The sequence below is a fragment of the Lagopus muta genome, chromosome 4, assembly GCF_023343835.1.
Source record: "Lagopus muta isolate bLagMut1 chromosome 4, bLagMut1 primary, whole genome shotgun sequence".
Lineage (NCBI taxonomy): Eukaryota > Metazoa > Chordata > Aves > Galliformes > Phasianidae > Lagopus > Lagopus muta.
Window position 1 is genome coordinate 26,571,773 of NC_064436.1, and position 22,196 is coordinate 26,593,968.

General features: G+C 40.4%; 1 protein-coding gene across 7 annotated transcripts in view; it reads right to left on the reverse strand.

Moving 5' to 3' along the window:
* Nucleotides 1-4,844: 4,844 nt before the first annotated feature.
* Nucleotides 4,845-22,196, reverse strand: part of ARHGAP24 (Rho GTPase activating protein 24) — a 204,312-nt gene continuing 186,960 nt past the window's right edge. For all 7 annotated transcript variants that reach the window (XM_048942899.1, XM_048942900.1, XM_048942897.1 and 4 more), the window contains 5 exons: nt 13,383-13,515; nt 12,386-12,459; nt 11,513-11,634; nt 7,893-8,961; nt 4,845-7,184 (listed from right to left, as the gene is read on the reverse strand). In XM_048942899.1, the coding sequence (XP_048798856.1) occupies nt 6,941-7,184; nt 7,893-8,961; nt 11,513-11,634; nt 12,386-12,459; nt 13,383-13,515 (1,642 nt within the window). In that variant the 3' untranslated portion in view covers nt 4,845-6,940. The remainder of the gene's footprint in view (nt 7,185-7,892; nt 8,962-11,512; nt 11,635-12,385; nt 12,460-13,382; nt 13,516-22,196) is intronic.

The following is a 22,196-nucleotide window of genomic DNA, read 5'->3' on the forward strand; positions in this document are numbered from 1 at the left end:
AATAATTTAAATTGTCTTAAAAATTGTGCATAACCTATTTGTCAGGAAACAAAAAGCCATCACATTGGGAATCCACAGCACCTGCTGTCACCACTTTTACCTGCAGAACGCTGGTTTAAACTCAGCAGCACCTTAAACCAAACCTGAAAGCGATCCTCCAGGTAGTAAACCGTCCTGGCTCAGGAAGTAGGGCACAGCTCCAGGAGCGAGGCATCCCCACAGCTGATCACAGTTATGTGTGTGTTGGCACAGAGAACAGGAGGAATGCAGCCAGCATGGGCAACCACAGCTCTTGGTTTGTCTGCTGAGTTTCCAGAAGAATGATATGCATGGTTGTGCTGTGCAGGGAGCAGTGTTATGACCAGTACATGTTCCCTGAACAATGTTTAGACCTCCCAGCCTGACCAGCTAGCCTCAGATTCTGGCTCCCACAGCTAATCAGTGACACCCCTCAGCTACGTGAGAAGGGCAGTCCCACCTTAAACACTAGCTTCTGTCTTGTCTGAGTGGATGGTGTGTGAGCTGGCAGTCTGCACCAAAACAGTAGGCTCTGCTGCAGCAGACTCCTGCTGGCTCCCTGTATAGGCAGCTGTCCATCTTTACTCAGTAGGTCCCCTGCCTCAGTCCCATAGCAGTGCTCCACCTCATCCCTCATCAGGCAAGGTTTATAATAGCTGAGTGTGCTTTTGATCTCGAGTATTGGCTCTGGGAAAAACAGACCTGGCTGGCAGCACAAGAACAGATGAATGAATAGTTCATGAACTGTTCTCCTAAGGGCCTGTGGAATTGCCTCCAGAGATGCTTCGTTTTTGTCATGGTTCATACTCTGCTCACTTTCCATTACTGCTTCCTTTGATGCAAGTCCCTTCAGCCAGCCAGACAAATACCAATTAAGTCAACTGCAATATATTCACTATTAATACTAAGTTATACAAATACCTCCTTCATTACCCACATGCTCTATTAGGGCATGCCTACACATGGAAACCATTATGGAACCAGACAGGTATGAATCTGAAGCTGTTTCACACACCTTCCCAAGTGAGCTCTGGATATAACACAAAATGCACATTTGCCAGAATGAATTAAGTAAAACCTCACCACGGTGCTGAGTCTGGGTTAAAAGTGGCTACAGGAAGAGGTAGCACCACATCATACAATCACATAATGTAATGAGTTGGAAGGGAACCATAAGGATCTTTGAGTCTCACTCCAACAATCATCCCGTTCTGCCAAAACCAAAGTGCTGTAGTTCAGCCCAATATAAAGAAGGTGCTGTTAAAACTACCATCCACTGATGTATCTGATATAATAATAATAGAAACAATCTTAGCAGTGATGAGAGAGAGCACTAAGAGAGCACTTTCTGCTATGAAGTATGCAAAACTCATTCGCAAACACTGCTTCGAACAACTGTAGCCATTATTTCTACTGAACTGTAGATTATGATTCAGCAATCTGACCCTAAAAAAAAGAGGGGAACACAAAAAATAAAGCCATAAATTTATCTAATTGTTACAGTTAACTGCTATGACCAGAAAACAAAGAGTGCCATCCATATCTGAACAACAGGAAATACTGCTGCTCAGAGATACCCATTTGGTCTCAATCCAAGTCCCTTCCCACTTGCCTTACAGTTAGGAATTATAGCCATGCTCATAATAGTATTCTAACATCACAGATTCAAATCCAGTAAAGTCCTGCTGAATATAAATCATTTTAAACCTCTTTAGCATGAAGAGAAGAATACAGAAGCAGAGAGATTTTCCATTCTCACATTCAGGAGATTCATAAATGAAGTTGTATTGCGTGCAAAACTCATTATCCTGCATTTCTTGGAGAAAAAAAAAAAAGTGGGGGGGAGCAGATTTGCATCACACTCATTTTTCTGGCTTCAAATTTTCTCTGCTCTACTATTATTGACATGCCACTTGTTTTGTTGCTGACAAGCATTTTGGCAGCAGAGCTACCATCACTAACAGTGAATACATGCATTATAACAGCACCTAAAAGCCAAGCAGGAACATGACCTTTGCTACTGTTATCACTTCCCAAGTGTAGACACTCTGTAGAATCGTTGCAGTTGATATCAACAGGGCATCTGCTGCATATAATTTTATTTGCTGAGAATTGCTGGTCTGGAGACGCAGAATGATGGTCTGGGGGCCATTAGCAGCCCCCAGAGCTGTGCTGCTCTGACCTCCTGAGGCTCCCTGCTTTGCAGGCAGCTGCTCTGCCACATATTTCTCCTCATCAATCCTCAACATTAGCATGGGGGGCTGCCAGCAGCCAGGAAGGCGGCCCGTGAAACAGTCTGGCTAATGGTGTCTGCACAGAAAGCCATTTAGAGCCAAAAAAAATCTCAGAAAAAAACAGTGCAACATTAACTTTGGTAACCTTTCTGTAGAGATGATCTTTCAGAAGAAATGCTATTAACCAAGGGTACATGTCTATCGCCTACACACAGCAATTTCATGTCTATTTGCTCCCTTGTTCTCCTCCTCTCTCCTGTTTACTACAGTTTTGCATGTCCACATCAGAAGTACCCGTGCTCTTATCTTTTCTCCCACCTTCCCCCCACATTTACACAGCCCAGAAAATATTCATTCTTTCTAGCAAGTTGGATCTTTCTCAGCTACTGTACACTCTCGCTACTGGATAAAATGCTGCTCACAGATCAGGTGTGGAGCCCTCAGTACAAGAAAGACATTGAGATTTTGGAAAGGGTCCAGAGAAGGGCGACTAAGATGATCAGGGGGCTGGAGCACCTCCCCTATGAGGACAGGCTGAGGGAGTTGGGCTTGTTCAGCCTGGAGAAGAGAAGGCTGCGGGGTGACCTCATTGCAGCCTATCAATACCTGAAGGGAACCTACACCCAGGAAGGGAGTAAACTCTTCAAAAGGGCTGACAACAGCAGGACTAGGGGAAATGGTTTTAAGTTGAAGGAGGGAAGATTTAGGTTGGATGTTAGGGGGAAGTTCTTTACTAGGAGAGTGGTTAGGCCCTGGAACGGGCTGCCCAGGGAGGTTGTGGATGCCCCGTCCTTGGACGTGTTTAAGGCCAGGTTGGACGGGGTCCTGGGCAACCTGATCTGAATGTGTATGTTTGGTGGCCCTGCTAGGCAGGGGGGTTGGAACTACATGATCCTTGGGGTCCCTTCCAACCCGGGTGATTCTGTGATTCTGTGTGATTCTGTGATCTTTCAGCAGTAATCTCATGAAGTTCCTCTCCTCCACATTCAAACCTAAAATACCTGCTTTGCATATCATTTAACAGAATAATCTTTTATGCACTAATTTTAATATTTGCAAAAAACTCTCTGTGAGACATTGAAAAAAACATTTAGCCAAGAATAAAATCAAGCTTAATTATCCTGTTACGCCAGAGCACACTTCAAATAGGGATTCTTACAAACAGAAAGGAAGACAGAAGCCATTCTGAGCACAAGAGAATCCCGCATTTATAAGGCACTGTCAGCATCTGCCACCAATCTGGTTAATTCAGCAAACTTGTGTAGGGCAACATCACCCACTGCTGTTTTCTGGTGGGGGCTGGAGATGAGATTACAGCACCAACCTAGTTCTGTCGCTTACTATGCGCATTGATTGAAGCATCCTGGTAGCCTGCTTTTATGTCTGTACTGCTCTGAACTTACACTAACGAATGTAATGTTATGCAGTCATCCCCTGTGATTGGAGCAGAAGGTCATTAGTTCCTAGGAGGAATTTTTTTCTGCAGGCTGTGCTGATGAACTGTAAAAGCATTGCCTATTGCACAGTGAAGGAGAGACCAAGAGTAGCACTGGGCTGGATGGGCTGAACTGCTTGCTGTACTCCCAGCTTGGAGCTGAATGCTGAACTCCCACAAACATTATTAATATGGGAAGTGCACAGAAATACAGCAAGAGAGAGGTGAGAGCAAATGACCATTATACCATCTCACAACTGATAGCTGAAAATCTCTGCGTGCGCTCTCATGTCAGGTAACACTGTCAGCTTGGCCTTAGAACATGACTTATTCTGTTACAGACAAATGACAAAATGGATTATTGACTGAAGCCTCAGTTTCACTCAAGTACCTCGATACCAACTTTCCAGGAAGAATTGCTTCCACATGATAACCACCAGTCAACAAGTACTCTGCATGAAATTACCGTGGTTGTTTTTAGAGCCTTTGTGCTCAAATAGCTTTGACCTCAGTCCTCTGAATGCCTTGCCCCTCTCTACTCCACTGCATGAAAAGGAGCAGGTTTTGTCCTTTGCCACCTACATCCATTATCATGCTCTCCCAGCACTGCTTCTGCCAACCACGCCAACTCATGTCAAATGCTGGAAGTACTCTGTTACTTGCTTCTCAATGTAAGAAACAGTTCTGAAATGTGTGCTTTTAATCTGAAGAAGCAGGACGATAATAGGAGCATCGTGATGACTGTTAAGGATGCAAATCAACTTCATCACCACAGCCAAAATGCTAATGAAGCTTGACACAAAGGAGAAAGATGTGACGCTGTGAATTGATCACGATGGCAGTGGACACATTATTGGCAATATTTTCCATGTTCACTGTGCCTGCTTAATTTTTCTGGTCTGCCTAGATAATTTCTGCGCAGAGAATGAGGTGAAGCTTTGTTGTCCTGGACTGCATTGCAAGAAACGAAAGATACCAGCACTAAGCCACATAACTGGAAACAGAAAATTCCTTGAGGAACTGAACAACAGTTACTGGAATATCTTTCCAAAGGTAAAGACAAGCTTTAAATCTGGACATTAACAGATTCTGCCTAACACAAGTTTCCAAAAATCATTCAAAGATGCTTGGAAGAATATGGTTCAACACAGTTTGAGTTGATTTTAAATGGTATAGCTGCAGTGAACTTGTCTGACATTTTATTGAACCAATACAGGGTCCTCAACCACAAGACAGCTTAACCCAAAGAAAAACTCTGTGGAGGTTCAGCTCCAAGAAACAGATCACCATGGCATGAGTTGATTGATAGGAATACTAAGAAGTAAAGTACAGGAGTAGATCACAGCAGCAGTAAGAAAGGTTTCAAATTTATCCAGGAACCATCATCAAAATGAGCAGAGCTAAACAGGAGCTTCAGCTGACTGTGAGGCCCACATCAGATACCACGATCTTTGTCATTCAGTTTAAAAATCAGAATTAACACAGTAAACAGTTTCCTTCTCTCACCATTTGCTCCAGCATTTGTGATTGTGGCTAGCCAACACAAAACATTCTCCTTCCTATTATCTTGATTTCTGTCTTTTTCTCATTTGCATCCAAACTGGATGTGCACTAGACATGTTTACAGTAATTACCGTCCTAACTTGGGTCTCTGAACCCAAGATAACACAAATAATTGTTCCACGAACACCACGTGTAATGCTCCACTCTAAGCTGTTATTTTCCTGAAATGTAAACGTCGTATTTATTGCCCCATATACTTACCACATCTAATTAGTATTTATCTAATGCACATGCTACAGAGAGCACCTCTTTGAGGCTACATTCTTAGATCTCAATTGGGGGTCAGCGATAATTGCAATACATTTGAGTGACAGTAGAGGGAACCCAAGATGTCTTAACACCTTCTGAAGATACAACTCACAGTCTTAAAGTCAAAGATAAAAACAGGAAAGGTCTTGTGGATAGTATAGGAAACATCAGTTACACCTACTATGCATACATTTCCCAATAGGCTGGCCTTTCATTGCACAGCTTGGCTGCTTTTTGTTGGCACTCTGCAGGCAGTTCTTCTGGCTGTTCCCTTGATTACATTATAATCCTGAGAGTTTCCACAGCTTAACACTTCACAGAAGTCTCAACTTGGAAAGCTTAGCTAGTCAATATGCACTGTAAATATAGGTGGTTAATGTGTTCTTCCTTATTTGCAGTTTGTAATACAGTTGCCTTGCTAATTTCTCCTCTGCTCATCAGTTCTGCAGGTCTCTATTTTGTTTTGTTTTGTTCAGCATCCATCACACTGCTAAGGCATTCAAGATGTACAGTGTGTCTCTCCGTGTGTCCCTTTGCCAGTCTTACAGAAAGGATTCCATATTCCTGTGGTACTGCGGTAATTCAGTCACAACAGTGGTCAAAGCACAGTTTATATCCCTGTTCTGAGCTGCAGTGACCACAGGGATGTGCTAGAGTACCCCAAAAAGCTCTGGCTCTATAGATCAACTTCTCTTTGAGTTGCCCCTTCTCCCACCTTCTTACTCATTACCACTACATTTCCTCTCAAACCTCTCTGCTCTTTGAATACTGACTGCTCAATGTTGGTGATATCCTTATAGGGTATTTGATACAAGAGCTCTGGTAACTTTTAGTTAGGTCATCAGTTCTCTTAAATTAGTGCCCCATTTGCCATCCCAGCATGCTGCTCCTTCTCATCCAGCTCTCTTTTTCAAAAGCGACACAGACTAGTGCTAACCACTGGCACATGTACCTTTATGTATCTGTTTATCTTCACTCCCCAACAAGAGGGAGGAACAAAACAAAACAAAAACATTTGATATACAAAATAAGCTGATGGTAACACAATGTCAAAAATAGCTTATGTTAAGTGCAAGGGAGAAAAGCCTTGATATAAAGCTTGATTGCAACAACATTTCAATTTACCAGTTTAAATACAAGACTTGAATTAAAATATTTCTTGAGATACATCTCTCACTCTCTAAGATGTTTTTTTTTTTTTTAAATTTATATACACATATCCAGTTGTGACACTTGACAGTAGTCTCATGAAGCATCCAAAGAGTATGACTTGATAAGTACACACTGTAGATATGAGTGGTTAACATGTACGATTTCTTCCTTCAAGAGTCTATAACATTATGTTGAGTGCTAGCCTCAGACAGACAGGTGACCAGCCACCTGACTCAGTATAATACCCCTAAGCCCTTTCCCAGCGTCCCACAGTCAAAGCCTCCAATGCTCACTGGATCCAGATGGTGTTGCCCCTTTCTGGTCTGCGAGGCTCCACTGTCAGTTCTCCAAAAGTAGAGAAAAACTGCTCCATTTCCTTCTGCAGCATGTCGTTCCTCTTCTCTGCATCCTCTTTGGCCCGTTCTGCATTACGCATTTTGATTTCCACCATTGTGAACTTCTTCCGCTCTTGATCCAGCTCTTCATGCAGGGCTATCATTTCCGTCTCCAGGGTGAGATTTCTCTGTTCCAAGCTGCAGAAACCAAAATAAAAGCAGACAGCTCCTGAACAGCACTCCTCCCATTCAGTTGTGTAGAAATGCACACCATCACAATTTCATGCAATTGCATTTTCATTTACAAAGCTTAGATTGAATTTCTTAGAAGTTTACCTACAAAGCACAGTTTCATCAGCAATCCATTCCCAAATGGCCTTCTCTACTCTGTAGCTCATTTAGAAAATGCACGATACCAGCCACTGGTTATTGTGCACAGGGACAACCAGCTCCACTCAATTCTCTAGCAAGCAACCTAGGGAAGTCTTTTACTCCTGCAAGTACTGGTTCCCAGCTCCCACTGTAGTTGTAACTGTGTAATTTAAGCGGTCAAAATAATGCTCTGAGTCCCTGATTTTTATCAGCTGATTTAAATCTATTTACAAAAATAGTCTAACAGTCCCAAAACTACAGCTGGAGTGATCTAAGACTGATTTCACTGAAAGTCTCAGCCTCCAAAGAGCAGGCATCAGCTAATGAAATCATTATGGAAGCTACTGATTTCGTTAGTTAGATTCCAGAGAAACTTGTAAGGTTCTGGATTTATTTCTGGTGCCATTAGGACAGCATGTCACAACTGTGGCAAAGGATTGCTTTGCAACAAACCCAGTTGAATTGTGATACTAGAAGAAAAATTTAACATGTCAACTCTGAAAGAAATGAGATGGTAACACCGCTCCATCTTACCTTTTTATCCTTGTCTCATACTCGAGTTTTTGTTTGGCCATTTCTTGCTTCAAGCTGGACACCAGGCTGTGCAGAGCGCTATGATTGTTAGTACTGTTGGCAACGAACGTTTCACTGTTATCACTGCTGCTGGTGGCTCTGCTGCTATGGCCCCCCACACTCCTTCGGTCACTTCTGTTCTCATAGTCACCAGTGTTAGAGAGGTCTTCCTGTGGTGGTCCATCCAGCACAGAGTCTTCAAAGTTACCCGCAAAGAAGTCCTGCTCTGGGCAGGTGGTGGTGGATGAACGACAGGAGTTAGAGTGCTCAGGGAGGGATATTTCACAGGAGGATGTTGACCAGGTAGCACTGTCCACACTCTGTTTGTCATCAGAGTTCACTGTGGAGAACTGCTGGTGGACATTGTCATAGGTGGAGAGCCTGTTGTGCTGACCCGACTCACTCACTGATTCCTTTTGCTTGTTGTCTCTCAGTGTGACACAGCCATTGGGTGCCCAGCCTGGGCTTCGGTTGTTGAGGGTGTTGGTGAGCCCATCAGTGCTAGAAACTCCCATCCTCACGCCTCCATTCTGCATGCTTTGTGTGCCCATCTTAGTCACCGGTCCTTTCAGGGAGGATGTCCTCCTGGCTTGCAGGGTACAGTTTGGTAAGGTCTGGCTCTTCTCATGGCTCTCCACAGAGCTGCTGAACGACCCGTTGGTGACTATGCCACTGCCTTTATTAAAAGCAGGATTTTTTTTCACCGTGAGTGGTGGGCTTCTGGTGACATCTAATTTCTGGATGCTGTTTCTAGGGCTATTGGTCTTGCTGCCTGGCAGCGCAGTTGGAGACTCATTGTCCATGCTTCCCCTTTGGGGAGATTCAGGTTTATCCCAAGAGCAGCGCCTCACTGCTGTCTCCTTTGTGTTGTTGTTCTCTTTGTTTTGTAGTTGTCCAACGATTGCCTTCTTTGGCACTTCATTGTTATTGTTGCACACTTCGGGTCCCACATCAGGGTCTGCATCCTTGGGAAACAGCTCTTCGTGTTTGCTTATCATCACTGACATTAACTGCTGGACTACTACCGTACCTGAAAGAAGGTACCAAGCAAGCACATGGTAATTAATGATCTGTTTGGGGCATAAATAAACTTAATGGCTCAGATTCCACAAATACTTAGCAAAAATCCTATTTATAGAAATATTTACCCAAAATAACCACAGTTTTTTTTACCCAAAATGACCACCAGTTTAACACCCTGGATGTTTAAGGTGTACAAAATGCATCTGTGTACCAGGACAGATCAGCAACACCTCTTCTTTCCATCAGAGCAAGACAGCATTCCTCACAGACCCCATAATAACAGCAATTTTTGCAAAGACGCTATTGCCATGACAGTTTTTGCATCCCCGAAATACTACAGAAGGAGTTTATGAGCAGCAAATGATAATGTCATTATAGGCAATGTGAGCAATGTGTTTCAAGTTATTGTGGCAATCATTTTTAAATCCAAAGACCCCTTCTGGCAAAGCACTTTCATGCGGTAGTTTAAAAGAAAAGTGGCAGGCAAGGGATTTGCACTGTTGGAATAACAACAATTTAGTCTTTGGGATCTAACAGGGTAATAATGTGACAGAATTTATTTCATGTGAATGCTTTTAACCTGTCTGTAGTTAAACTACATGAAAACAGGCAACTGTGTCATGTTATGGCACAGTATGGAACTAATGCAGAACCACAACTTCTGAGTATTTCTAATAAATGGCTGCCTCTCTAATAACCCCTTGGTGTGCACACCGCTTGACTGCACAATTTACACACTATCATTTATAACTGGACTTAGGGTAATGAAGACATACAACTATTTCTTTAAACTGAATCTCACTAAGTACTGTTAAGAACCTCTCAGGAACAAGGTCAGAGTATTTATAACAGCCATCCTATCTTTAAACTCCTAGGGTGCTTTCAGAGGCAGGCTGTGCCCTTTTAATCAAGAATTTCCCATTGTGCCATATCAACTCCTTTGAAATATTCTGGATTTTTATAACCTAGCCTTTTAAAATACAACAACTAAGAGATTATTCAAATTAGCCTGTAATTGGAAGTCAGGAAAATCTCACTTGAACTAGGCAAAACAACTTTTCATCCACATTATACAGATATGGCTGCACATAGCTTCATGCTTGGCATTAAAAGGCTATGCAAGAAGAGCACTTTTCACTGTCAAGCTTTCTCTTCCAAAAAGCAAAGAGCAGTGAGGAAGGCTGGACAGAGGCACTATTCAATGTGTAGTCTTTGTTAACAAAGATCCCACGTATTTAACTATGAGCAGCCCAACTGCACATCAGCACAGTCCATGTCAAATCTAAAAGGTTTACTTCTAAAAGGTTTACTTCTATAAGAGAAGTATGAGAAGTCATAAATCTGTTTAGTTAAAACTGTTTCCTCGAGTGAAAAAATATATATACTATTTCCCTTCAATGAGCATAGTATCCATGCCACCTCCTAAAGCAGCCACTAAGCTTGTGGGCTGTTGAGAAGCTGTCTGGAGATGTTTTCAGACATTAAAAAAATAAATAAATAAATAAAAAATCAGTATTTTCCATTTCCACCCACTTAAAACATCTTTCTCGTTTAAGCTTTCACATAAAATACTGGCAGTAGCCAGCTCTGAAAAAACACAGACCCAGAGGATAACTTCTTTTTCTCCTTTTTGACTAGCTAGCTACTCTCATCCCATCCCAAATCTTGATTTGCCTCCTTTTTTCCCAGGTGGCCTGAAGATACATGGTATCCCAGCAGTAAATGCCATCCTGGGAGGTATGACAGGTTGAGGGTCTCAGCCTCAGTGAGATTCTAATTGACTCCAGTGATGAAAGTCATCTTTATGATACTTCCCTGTATTTTTAATCCAATGAACAATTAGAAATATTTTTGTATTCTTTCATTATGTGACTTGGAAACACTACATTTCTGTCCATTTACAATAGGATGAGGATGAAACGTAAAGCTTCAGAAAAAGGGAATAAAACAGTAAATGAACGAAGTCTATGAGAATTACAATTATCTGGAAAAAAGAAAAAACATCATATTCAAAGGAAAACAAATTCACACAATCCCAAATAAACAAGCTACAAGTTTTTAATACAATGTACAGTGCAAGGACTGTTTACAGCCCTTATTTCTGGGTAAGTTAACTAAATCAAACATACTAGGAAACAAGTATTTGGAAAGAGAAAAGGCATCATGTGAGTTTATGGAGAATGATGGGCCACTGCAATATGAATCTATGAAAACATATCTGACCCTTAAGAACTGCAGGTGATGCAGTTAACTGCACTTATCCCTCACGTGCTGGGAAAGAACATGCCATATTTGGAGCAAACGTAGAGGGGAAAAAAAAAGTTTTTAATTAAGCTGCCAAGGCAGCACAATCTCATACAAGGTCTGTTTGCAATGCTATAAACCATAGTCATTTTTATAGTATCTCGGAAGATTTATCTCAGCTGTCTATCCACACTGAAGAGTTCTGTGTCTTTAAAATGGACATAGAATGTAGTGTATACCACGTGCATTAGTAATTGTTAATAAACCAAAAGATATTCTTTCTTTCTCTTTCAAGTTATTTACAGTCAACTCACCTTCCATGATAGTCAAAGGATCTTCCACTTTAGGGCGGAGGATGTTGGGGCCAAAAACAGTAGCCAGATTTTGCACGCTCATTTTGTTTATGCCTGAATAAGACTGGACTTCATCCAGGAATCTGTGAGGAAGAAATATGCCTTTAACAAACATTTTAAAAGGAAGGAAAGAAAAAAGATAATCAAAACATACAATGGTTTCTTAACGTAGTCTGAGTATTCCACTCTAAATTGTGAAGGAATGTCTTGGAAGCTCAAGGTTATACTCAGTGTCTTCATATTTTCTTAAAAATGATACAATGTTAAAAAAATATCTCTCTGATCTAATTTTAAGATAACTCTGTTGAAGACAATGACTTTCTCTACCATACACAATCAGTTATTTGGCTCATAAAATATCCTCAAAATGCAAACTCTCAACTAGGAGAAGTTTAAATTTATTTTCAAATGTTTCCTACGCTGAGAACATCCTTTGCTACACACTTTGCTACTTTTCAAGACACGTTTTTAAGATCTTGCTCATTTCTACAAAACTATTCTACCAGATGCTGCAGTTTACAGTGCTACCATGCCTCAGGAGTGCACAGCTAAGGCCAATAACTGCAATTATAAACGGGAAAACTGTGTCCTAGGAAGAGGACCTATATATCCACTTTTGTACTTTTGGCAGCTTGCTTATTAAGTCACCTCATAACTGCATCTTGATAAAGCGAATTAGAAATGAGTGCAGTAAGCAGGTTTTTAGTGCAATCACTGAAGTTAACCACTCCTCCAATTCTGTAATACTTTTCCTTCAGAGTCCAAATGCAAACAAATTTCTCTGACAGCTAACAGCTATAAATATCACTGCGATGTTCTTGCAATGGCACTTACCTACAGATGTATTTCAGCAGATTATAATTGACAGCTGGCAGGCTCTTCACTTGCTTCACTAATTCTATCAGGCCCTATATATGTGGTTAAAAACAAAGTGGGGAGGCAGAGTTAGTATTTTGTCACTGAAAAATGCCGACAATTTCAGTTTCAAGACAATAAACACATTAAAGAAACTGCAATAGGAGATGGTTGGAAAGGAGGGGCTCATTCTCCTCTCAGTTAACTAGAGGGTTAAGGAGAAGAAGGGTCCAGTTCTAGCAGGATTTGAAAAGTCAAAACGGAATTAAACAGTTATAATAACCTTAGAAATTTAGAAGACTAGACTGCAATCAAAAGAATGAGCTTCTTTATTTTCACTTGGAAAACACTGTGTTGATTACCCATAAGCACACATAACCGTGTAAACATCAAGCTTCATTCATTATTTCTTCAGACTAATACATGGGTAGTCCTCTGCCATTGCAGGGCACTTACTGTACCTCAGAACCCATACTAACTTCACCTATGTTATGCAAATTTTAAAAAGTTTTGGATAGTTGCCCACTTCCAGACATCTTTCTGATGCTTCTGATTCAGTGATAGGCAATGAATAGAGCCCTGTGGTCTTCAGTCTAAAGTCAGTGAAATGCGGCATCCTAGAACACTTAGAAGAAAATCATCTGATTTAACAGCACAAATTGGGTAGAAACTACTAAAACCATCCCTATTTCAGCTCTGGATGATGATCCGTGAAAAGATAAAATGTTTCCTAGGCAAAATGAAAGCTACTGGCCAGATGTTCATTTGGACTGAATTTGATGATATGCAATAAATACAGCAAAGGTTATGCTGAGCCTGACATAGGCAGCAACTATTTTCCTTTAAAGAGAGCCTCAGTTCATACAAACAAGACTTAAATTAGGATATGTAATTACTTGCATGTCCATTCCTCAAAACTGGAACAGGTTATAACATACCAATCTTTTTATTCATCGTACGCAACATGCAGACTCACCATTTCTTCTTCCTTGCTGAGCATTTTGGCACAGGAAAGAAAATCTTCATATTTTGCATACGGTATGACTGGCTCTGGGAGTTCCCTTAGGTACAGCTTGAGTAGTGATGCCACCGTGTGCACATCTGTATTGCTGTTGGGTTGGAATACAATAGGGCATTACTGCAAACCAGGAAGACACCATGCAGTTAACAGGCTAAAAACCTCTGCTTAGCTCCTTGATTGTCATTCTAGATTTTACTATCAGCACTATGTATATTTATAGATCATCTCTGTAATCTGCTTTTAGTTTTGTTGTTCTGTAACAACTTGCAAGAATACCTGCAAATGTAAATTTGTCAACCGTGTTGGTGCATTATTATAAATAATTACAAACAGGACCCAATTTGTAGACATAGGTACTGAAAAGATCCAAAATCTCTTAGCTACATGGTGCATTTCATCTGGACCCAAGCCAGCAACCTAACATCGTATTGACACATTGTATTAAATTATTCTCCTCTCAGATATGCTGTCGCTCCCAAAACGTCCCCACTTGTATAGTTTATTTTGATATAAGCATTAAGTAAGCATGGAGATCATATATTTCATGTCTTCAATCCAAACCTGACATTCATCTTTTTCCTATGGGGTCTTGCAAAATGACTAGGAGTTGGACTTGATGATCCTCATGATCTCCTTCCAACTTGGGATATTCTGTGATTCTACGGTTCTGTTACTACTCTGCCTTTCAGCTACACTTTTAAACAGAAAACTTTATTAAACATAACTGTCAATCCCAGGAAATGAATTTCAGCTCCATCTTGTACTGGATAAGGCAAAACATTGTAAGTCACTCAAATTTAGGAAATGTTTGAGTACTTAGAGCAGCAGGCAGTATTTTAGGGCAAAGGGTCAAACTATAACAAATGCTTTCTTGTAGTTCCATTTATGGAAACTTAGATATTTTCTTTGCTGCATCTGCAGTGGCAATCCCAAGTTGATTATCAGGCATATTAAAAGCAAAAAATGGGGACAAAGAATAATATCACAAGTTATACGTGCAAAAAACTTTCTTAAGACTTTCCATAGTGTGTAAAGTTATGTTACAGAAACTTAAGAGTGTTTCTATGAAAATAATAGCTAAAAACAAAATAATGCATAAAGAAAGCCTGTATTACTTCTGAATCCTCTGGATTTAGCTGCTCGAGACTTCTTAAAATCCTTCCTCACTGGAATGTTCCACATGCTTTCCCTGATTCATATAAGGAGTTGTATTGTGAGCTGATAGCCTTCCCTTTGACTTCTGAGAAGTCTGAAAAACAGACTCTAGATGATGCTAACTTCAGAAGAAAAAAGTAACATAGTAATGCAAAGACATTTCTGCAGTGTGCATCAGCATGTTTTCTCTTTTTCTAAGACTTAATGCTTAAAAACAGTTTTGAATTTGCAGTCTCTTGGAGGTAACCACTGGTATTTGATGTACTTAAGCTTTGCTAGAAGTATGTTAATCATTATTAGTGAACGATCTCTGTTAAAACAAGAATAGTTTTAACTAAGTTAAATCTTAACAAGAATGATGGGAACAACCTTAGATTAACATGGTCAGGTATGTCAGAACAGAAGAAGAGCGGCGATAAGCACGGTATATATTTAAATGTTAACCACCACCACCCTCCCTGAAACAAATTCCCAGAAAACACTGTTATTTCAACCATGAAAAATATGCCAACAAAAATTCCAAAACATGTATGAAAGGGCTTTCTAGAGAAACTTTATAAATAAAGCATTAACTCAAAACTGCATTTTTAAAGAAGGTGCAAATTCTAATCCCTGGGTTGCAACCCCATGCTGCAAGCCTAACCATGTGTGGACTGAAAATAGGAGTGTCCTGTGTTTCTACCCCTCTTGGATACATGTGAAAAAGGATTATACATGAAACTTGAGATGGTTGCACCATATTATGAAATTCTGAATGCTAGCTCAGGTTCAGCCCTTATCCTTTGCTTTCTACCTATCCTCTATCCAGATGTGAATTAAAGCCATTCTTGATATGTTGGCCAACAGAACCTCTTACCAATTGCACAACCACCTGAGGTCTCACTGCACAGATCCTGATTTCTCGGGTACTCACTCCATTAGAGCTGGCAGCTCTAATACAGCCCAACACTGCAGCATGAGAGGGAGCATGCACTGAATAAGCAGAGAATTGAACTCCGATTGCTCTACGTTTATACAGTCTCAAGATTTGCATTATTATTTTTACTAAAAAAGGAAACTCCTCAGGCCTTGCTGACCCACATGTTTCCAGGGGACTACTTGCGTAAAACTGTGTACAATTTATCCATACACATACACTGATCCCTTTGTGTGCAGGAAAATACTTGCTCCTGAAGGTCACAGCAGATGGGAAAAAGGTTGAAGAAGGAAAAATAAATCCCCAAACCCCCAACTCTGAGGCAATTCATGATTTTTCTTCTTTCAATATTAAGCACGTATACAGTAACATCCTGAAGGGTCAGGTCCATTATGCGTTAAAAGCTTTGGTTCTGCTGAAGAGGAACAGGGAGAGAAATGAAAGACAGGGTGCCAAGGAGCAAGAAAAATATAGAAAGACTCACATACTCAAAGTAAGGTCCTGAAATACATATCTGAGTCAACAGAAAGGTGTTTTCTGAGCTGAGGTAACCGCTAGTAGACGGGGACACGCTTGCTATCTTTTAAATTAATGTGCTCCTTAGACCAAATGCTAAGGCAATGCCACAGACTGCCACAAGATGGTGGGATTGCAAAATAAGATGATCTCAATTGTTCTCTTACAAATTCCGTTAAACTGTACTGAAACACTGCTGGGGACTTTGTTTAATCAATGTCTGCAGAGGAGAGCTGTGAGTTTCAAAGGAGTTATCAAACCTAACTCTCTCTTGAGATGGAGATGGATTTGTTTTCGTTTCCTATCTGCTATGTTGTATCCACACTCCAGGTCAGCCACAGGCATCTACATACCTTCCTTGATCGCCATCTCCGTGACCAGTAATCAATCCATGGATCTTTTCAAAGCCTGAAGACTGCTTTTTACCTCTTGGGCTTTTTCCAGCTAAAACGATCAGTTTAAGAAATGACACTTTCCATATGTCCTAGAGCCAGTACAACTACAGCAACTTAATAATCACACCTATCTTGACTCTTCTTTTGCTATTTGACATTGTAATATCAAAGTGTTTAATGATTAGACATTTGTCATTAACATGATTAAAAGAATTCATTAAGAACTATGAAAGTAGAGAATGCAAATTCTGGCAGAACATCCTGTTATCTACATTGGAACCACCCTCATTAATGGAGGCAAGATTTTTCCAGGTGCAGAATGAACAATTACAAATGTGAAATGAGAAAGCAGAAAGCAGAAAATTGGATGCAACACAACAAGCAGCAGCAAGCTGAGAACCAATTTATTTCAGCATCTCGTGCTAGACCGAGAAACGTTGCTTACCTCACTACAACACAGATATTGCTTCACTGCTGATACGTTGCCAAAAGAGCACTCCACCACAGTCAATGCAAAGGCATTACAAATGCATATGCACCACAGCCTCTCCTTAGTCATCAGACTACACATATCCAAAGCCCCATTCATCCAAACTTTGTCATTAATATCCCTCGTGGCAGTGCTGCTTGACAGCACTTTTCTTTGTGATATGCAGACACTGTGGAAGTGGCTGTCAGACCAATTACACTGCCTGGAGATTTTCAGCCTCTCCACCATAAACAAAATAACTGAGGCCCAGCAGGTCGCCAGAAATCCCCGTGTAACCCTCACACTCGTGTTCAGAGAGCTGGAGTCAGCGCTTCAGAGCACAAAGCCAACAAGCTCCTCATCAGCTTTCAGAGAGGAAACAGAACAGGGCAGGGTCACTGTACAGAAAGATTAATGCTGTGCCAAAAATAGCTTAGACCATGATGACATATACAGTTTGCACAAAGAACAAACAGCAGGGAACAACAAGCTGGGAAGCTATAATTAAATTCAAGAATTCTGGTAATAAAATGAAGGAGAACAGTACGAACAGTTGGTGTGTCAGTACATCCCTGAGTTACTGGAATTGCATCTCCGTCATTTGAAATATGTCACAGATCACAATCCTGCAAACAGAAACTTTCCATCACTACCACATCCTGAACGACCACATGAATTGGTGGTTATGTTGCTGCGTTCAAGTCTTATGGAGAAGCTCTCTCAGACCACTACAGATGTCCTTCTGACTTGGGAGGAAGAGTTAATGGCTGCCTAGTGTGCACATTGCTCCTAGTCAACAGGCAGGATGAGATGCCAGAGCCCACTATCAATCGCTGCTGAAACATCACAACTGAGCAACACCAAGGAATGTAACAAATATGCATAGCTCTTTATAGAGAGAATGATAGCATAGTTACCGCTGAGAAACCAGTACTCAAAGGCTGGCAGGGCAAAGCCTGCGTTTGGTAGTGTTACAGTGAACCAGGTGTATACGAGTGATGGAGTCAGGCTTTGGTCCAAAAATGCAAAGCTCACATGCATAACATAATTGGTAGAATGACCTATGCGATGCCTGTCCCCTTGTGCAGGTACATTCAAGGAATCATATTCCTATGTATGTTATATACATACAATACAAACAGCATAGTGCAAAAGCTAAGTACCAGCTGAAGTCTTGCCCACAACTTGTGAAACATGCATCAAAGTCTCTTTGTTTTCCTTGCCACAAAAACTTGGTTCTACTTTGAGTAAACTTCATAGAATCACCAGAGGTCACCTAGTCAGACCCCTGCCCAAAACCAGCCCAATTAGAGCAGGTTTTTTAGTGCCTCACCTAATTACTTTTGATTATCTCCAAGGACAGAGACTGTAAAAACCTCTCTGAGCTCATCTTACACTATTTGGTCACACCCTTGCTGAAAAATAAAGGAGAAATGATCCTAATATATCATGAGAATCTCTCATGTTTCAGCTTAACAAATTATTTAGAATTGTTTGATTGGAAGGGACTTGCAAAGATCATTAAGTCTACTGATCTATTAAGAGGAAAAAACACAACCCACATATTCTTCTCCTTTGTCCTTGTGTTCATAAGCTTGAGATCCATGCTATCTTTCAGGGACCCATTCAGGGGAGTGAGCACAAGAAATACTTAAGATTGACAGACCTTATCCCCAAGCCTTATATAAGGGTGTTTTAAAACACTCCTCTTACTTTGAAAGTGCCATCCTTTCTTAAAAAGTCTGTGTGTGTAGTAAAGGAATTGACTTGTTGGCAAGTGGAGAACACTTATTTCCTTGTTAAATCACAGCCGCACAGCAACAAGTACAAAGCAATGTCTTTTCAACTCCATTTCTGAAACTGAAATTCACACAAAGCAACGCCCAATGCTCATTCTCTGCCAATAACTAAAAGCACACACTCCTACAGCAGGACACCAATTAAGCTGATTTAATGACCCTTTGCATCACACAAGAAATGCATCTCTTAACGTGTATTTAATTGCTAGATTAAGTCTCTTAACTCTTGTCATATGCAGAGGCTATTTCTGCTAGCTGGATAGAAAGAGGGCCGGGATTAGAATTGAAGTAGTTCCAGACGCATAACTGATGAGCAGAGTGTCATTTGTGAGGATCAGGGAAGGAAGCCTGGATCGCCACAGGCAGAAATAGACGGCAATTTACACAAGCTTAAGGTCATTTGTGTTGGCAGGAACCCGCTTTCTAGTAAAGACTTCATTTTACGTAAGTGCTTTGTGTAGGGATTACCGTGCTTTTCCTCTAGGGAAGGAATAAAGCCTCTCCTTGGAGGGAACTATTTCTAAACAAGCTCTTATGTACAGGATTGTGTTTGGAAAACAGAAAACTTTATTTAACTAGTGATTTCCAAGTCATCATTTACTCGTAGCCCATATAGTGCCAGTGCAGATGCATCCCACTTTCTTGCATTCACCTAAATTTTAAAACATGTTTTGTATCTAGAGGATGAGATTGCAAAGGCAGCTATGCTGCTTGCTAAATTACCAAAGCACCAAGGCTCATGCAGTGCCCAGAAGAACCATTCTGAGGAGGGTGATGCTACCTCCTCAAAAACACTAATCAGCCTTAATGGCAATTAAAGGAATCACAAACAAAGGTGTGTCTTTCTTTTCTCCTCTAACATTTTTCCATGTTCTACAGTAATGCTAGTAGCACATTGCAAAGAACAAAAAGATCAAAATACTTCAGCATAATGCTTTCAGATGTCACATATATTCACCTCCTCGAACTCAGCTTTACGTGGAGCTGCTAAGCCCTAAAAGATTGAAGGATATTGATAGATGACTGCCTCGGAGCTAAAAAATGCTGAGTTTTTTCTGGAAGCACAGTTACTTCCATGGTACAAAACATTTGCCTTGTTAGATTTTTCTAATATTCAGTTGTTGTACCTTAATTCAGAAAAGATACACAAAACACAGCATAATTATTCCAGCAGGGATCAGAGTATTTCTTTATAGCTCTACTTTATTCATTCTCCCTGATCTCATCTGCTCAACAGGTTGAAAATAAAATTTAGTGTCCTTGCCAAGTTCATCCTTTAGCCACTATTCCCATGTGCACTGCACCTTCCCTGTCTTCTCTAAAACACATGCAGTGTTCACTGTCTTCAGGATACACGCAGACACATGGAGTTTACAGGAGTCTATCCTAAAATCAGTCAGTCAGCTCAGGTTTGCAATTGAAATTAATTGGTAGTATCCTTTGACTATGCCCTCACTGAGAGGGGATGAAGTAATGACTGGTAGGCAGTGCATTCTCTATATATTGAGTTGTGTATGTTGTTCGAATGACCTTCTTTGTACCATCCTTATCAAACACCTACTTTTGTTTGACAATCCCAGTAATTAAATGCACAGGGATATATTCAGCTCCACGTTCTGGATTATGTGATTCCAATGAGCAGCAGCTAATATTTGTCAGCCACTGCATACTGCCACTTTATCCCTTTCTCAGACAATGGCAATGGCGACTACAGTGAGTATTTTATACTATCATACACTGCATTCTTCTCAAAAGGGACTGATACACATAAAAGGATGCAATAGGGTTTTTGCTTTGTTAAATGTGCAAGCATGTACTTGCCTTTTCTCCTGTGCATACCCACAGATGCAGGCATGTAAGCTCAGTAATTCTGAACTCCACTGAATCACAGGGCTATGTACATAGATTATGATAGTTGTGAAAATCCAAGCCACAAAAATGGATTAATATGCTCAGTATCTTAATCATGTTTAATATCCATTTCAGGGACATTTCAAATATTTTTTCTCCCTGAGAAATCATAACTGCCATGTCTTCTGGTAATAACTGTGATGGACAGTGGATGGAATGAGATGATATAAAAAGGGAAATCAATTTTTGTTCTTTTCTATGTAAAAATTGCAAAACAAACCGTTGTTATTTTCTTTACGCAGATGCTATGCTAATTTTACAGATCAAATACTTGTAATCCACTTTGTATCTTTACAAATGTCTGATTTGTAATTGCAGGAGAAGTACTTGAAATTTAAAACATAAGCCACACAACAAGAGGGAAATCTCCAACCTATGGACAAGCAAAGTGGATTCCCTAAAGGAGACAATTCTACATAGAAATGCAAATATTTCAAACAGCAGTGAGAACAAATGATTGCCTCACTGCAGCACTAGTTCCAGAAGCAGACAAGCAGTCAGTATGTATGTAGAGTCACAAACATGCAGAGTGACACATTTATTGATTTTTTTTTTTTTTAACCAACATTAACTTTTCACTATTATTTATTTTCTTCATACAAAAGGCATCAGCATTTTTCTGTTTTAGCAACTATACCTTCCCCTTCAAGGACTACAAGAAATGCTGATGTGCTAGTTTTCACTGCAGAGAGCTAGGACACTGGATGTTTCAGATGGATGTTGGATTTTGCCATTCGGCAAGTTTTAGAAATTTCACTTACAGGTTCCACTCCGATTGAATTGCATAAAGCTCACGGTTCTTCAACAACTGTAAATTAAAATAGTCTATCAAAAAAGATCAAGTTCAAATTAATACAAATTAATATGTGAAGATTTTTGCCATCATCTGAATTTCTCTGGATTCACTGCATTTTTGTTACTGACTGTGGCAACAGCACATCCATCTGCTAACTCACATGAGAGTTACAATTTGTCAAACATGCCTTATGTTTACAAAACATGGATTTTTTATTTTTATTTCTTTAATCCTTTGAGCAAGTCTGGTTTACTTCTTTAAAACATGCCATACTCCTTCTGCTTCATTTGCCTTAGTCAAACGGGCACAGACAAGAGCATAGGAGGGAAGAAGGGCAGGGTGTCCATAGAACTGCGGACAGCAGTTACTTCAAGGTCACTAGACAGCAAAAGACATCTGTGCATCTGAACTTCATCTCCCTGTGCCCATAAGGTGCTTTAAGAGCTGTATCTTAAAAGAAAGGCAAAATAAGCACTAACTCTAGCCATAAAACTTTACCTTCATTTTTCCTCCTGCTTCTAAAAAAGCTTTCTATCTTTACTGAGTAAGTTAACACAGCATAAAGATTAGCTAATAATATTTTAATTTCATGAAGAAACTCATACACGTGTACATACACATTTCACAGTGACTTCATTTGTTAGAAAGCCTTTGTTTCACTTACGTGCACCTAAATGCAGAAAAAAGGTCACCATGAAAAATGGCAAACTACTCAAACATCAGCTCTTTGTATGACTTCCAGTACCTGTAGAAGCTAGTCTCTGTCCCAGTCAGAGCTAGTGACCCAGCACTGCTATGTAAGCATGACCTGG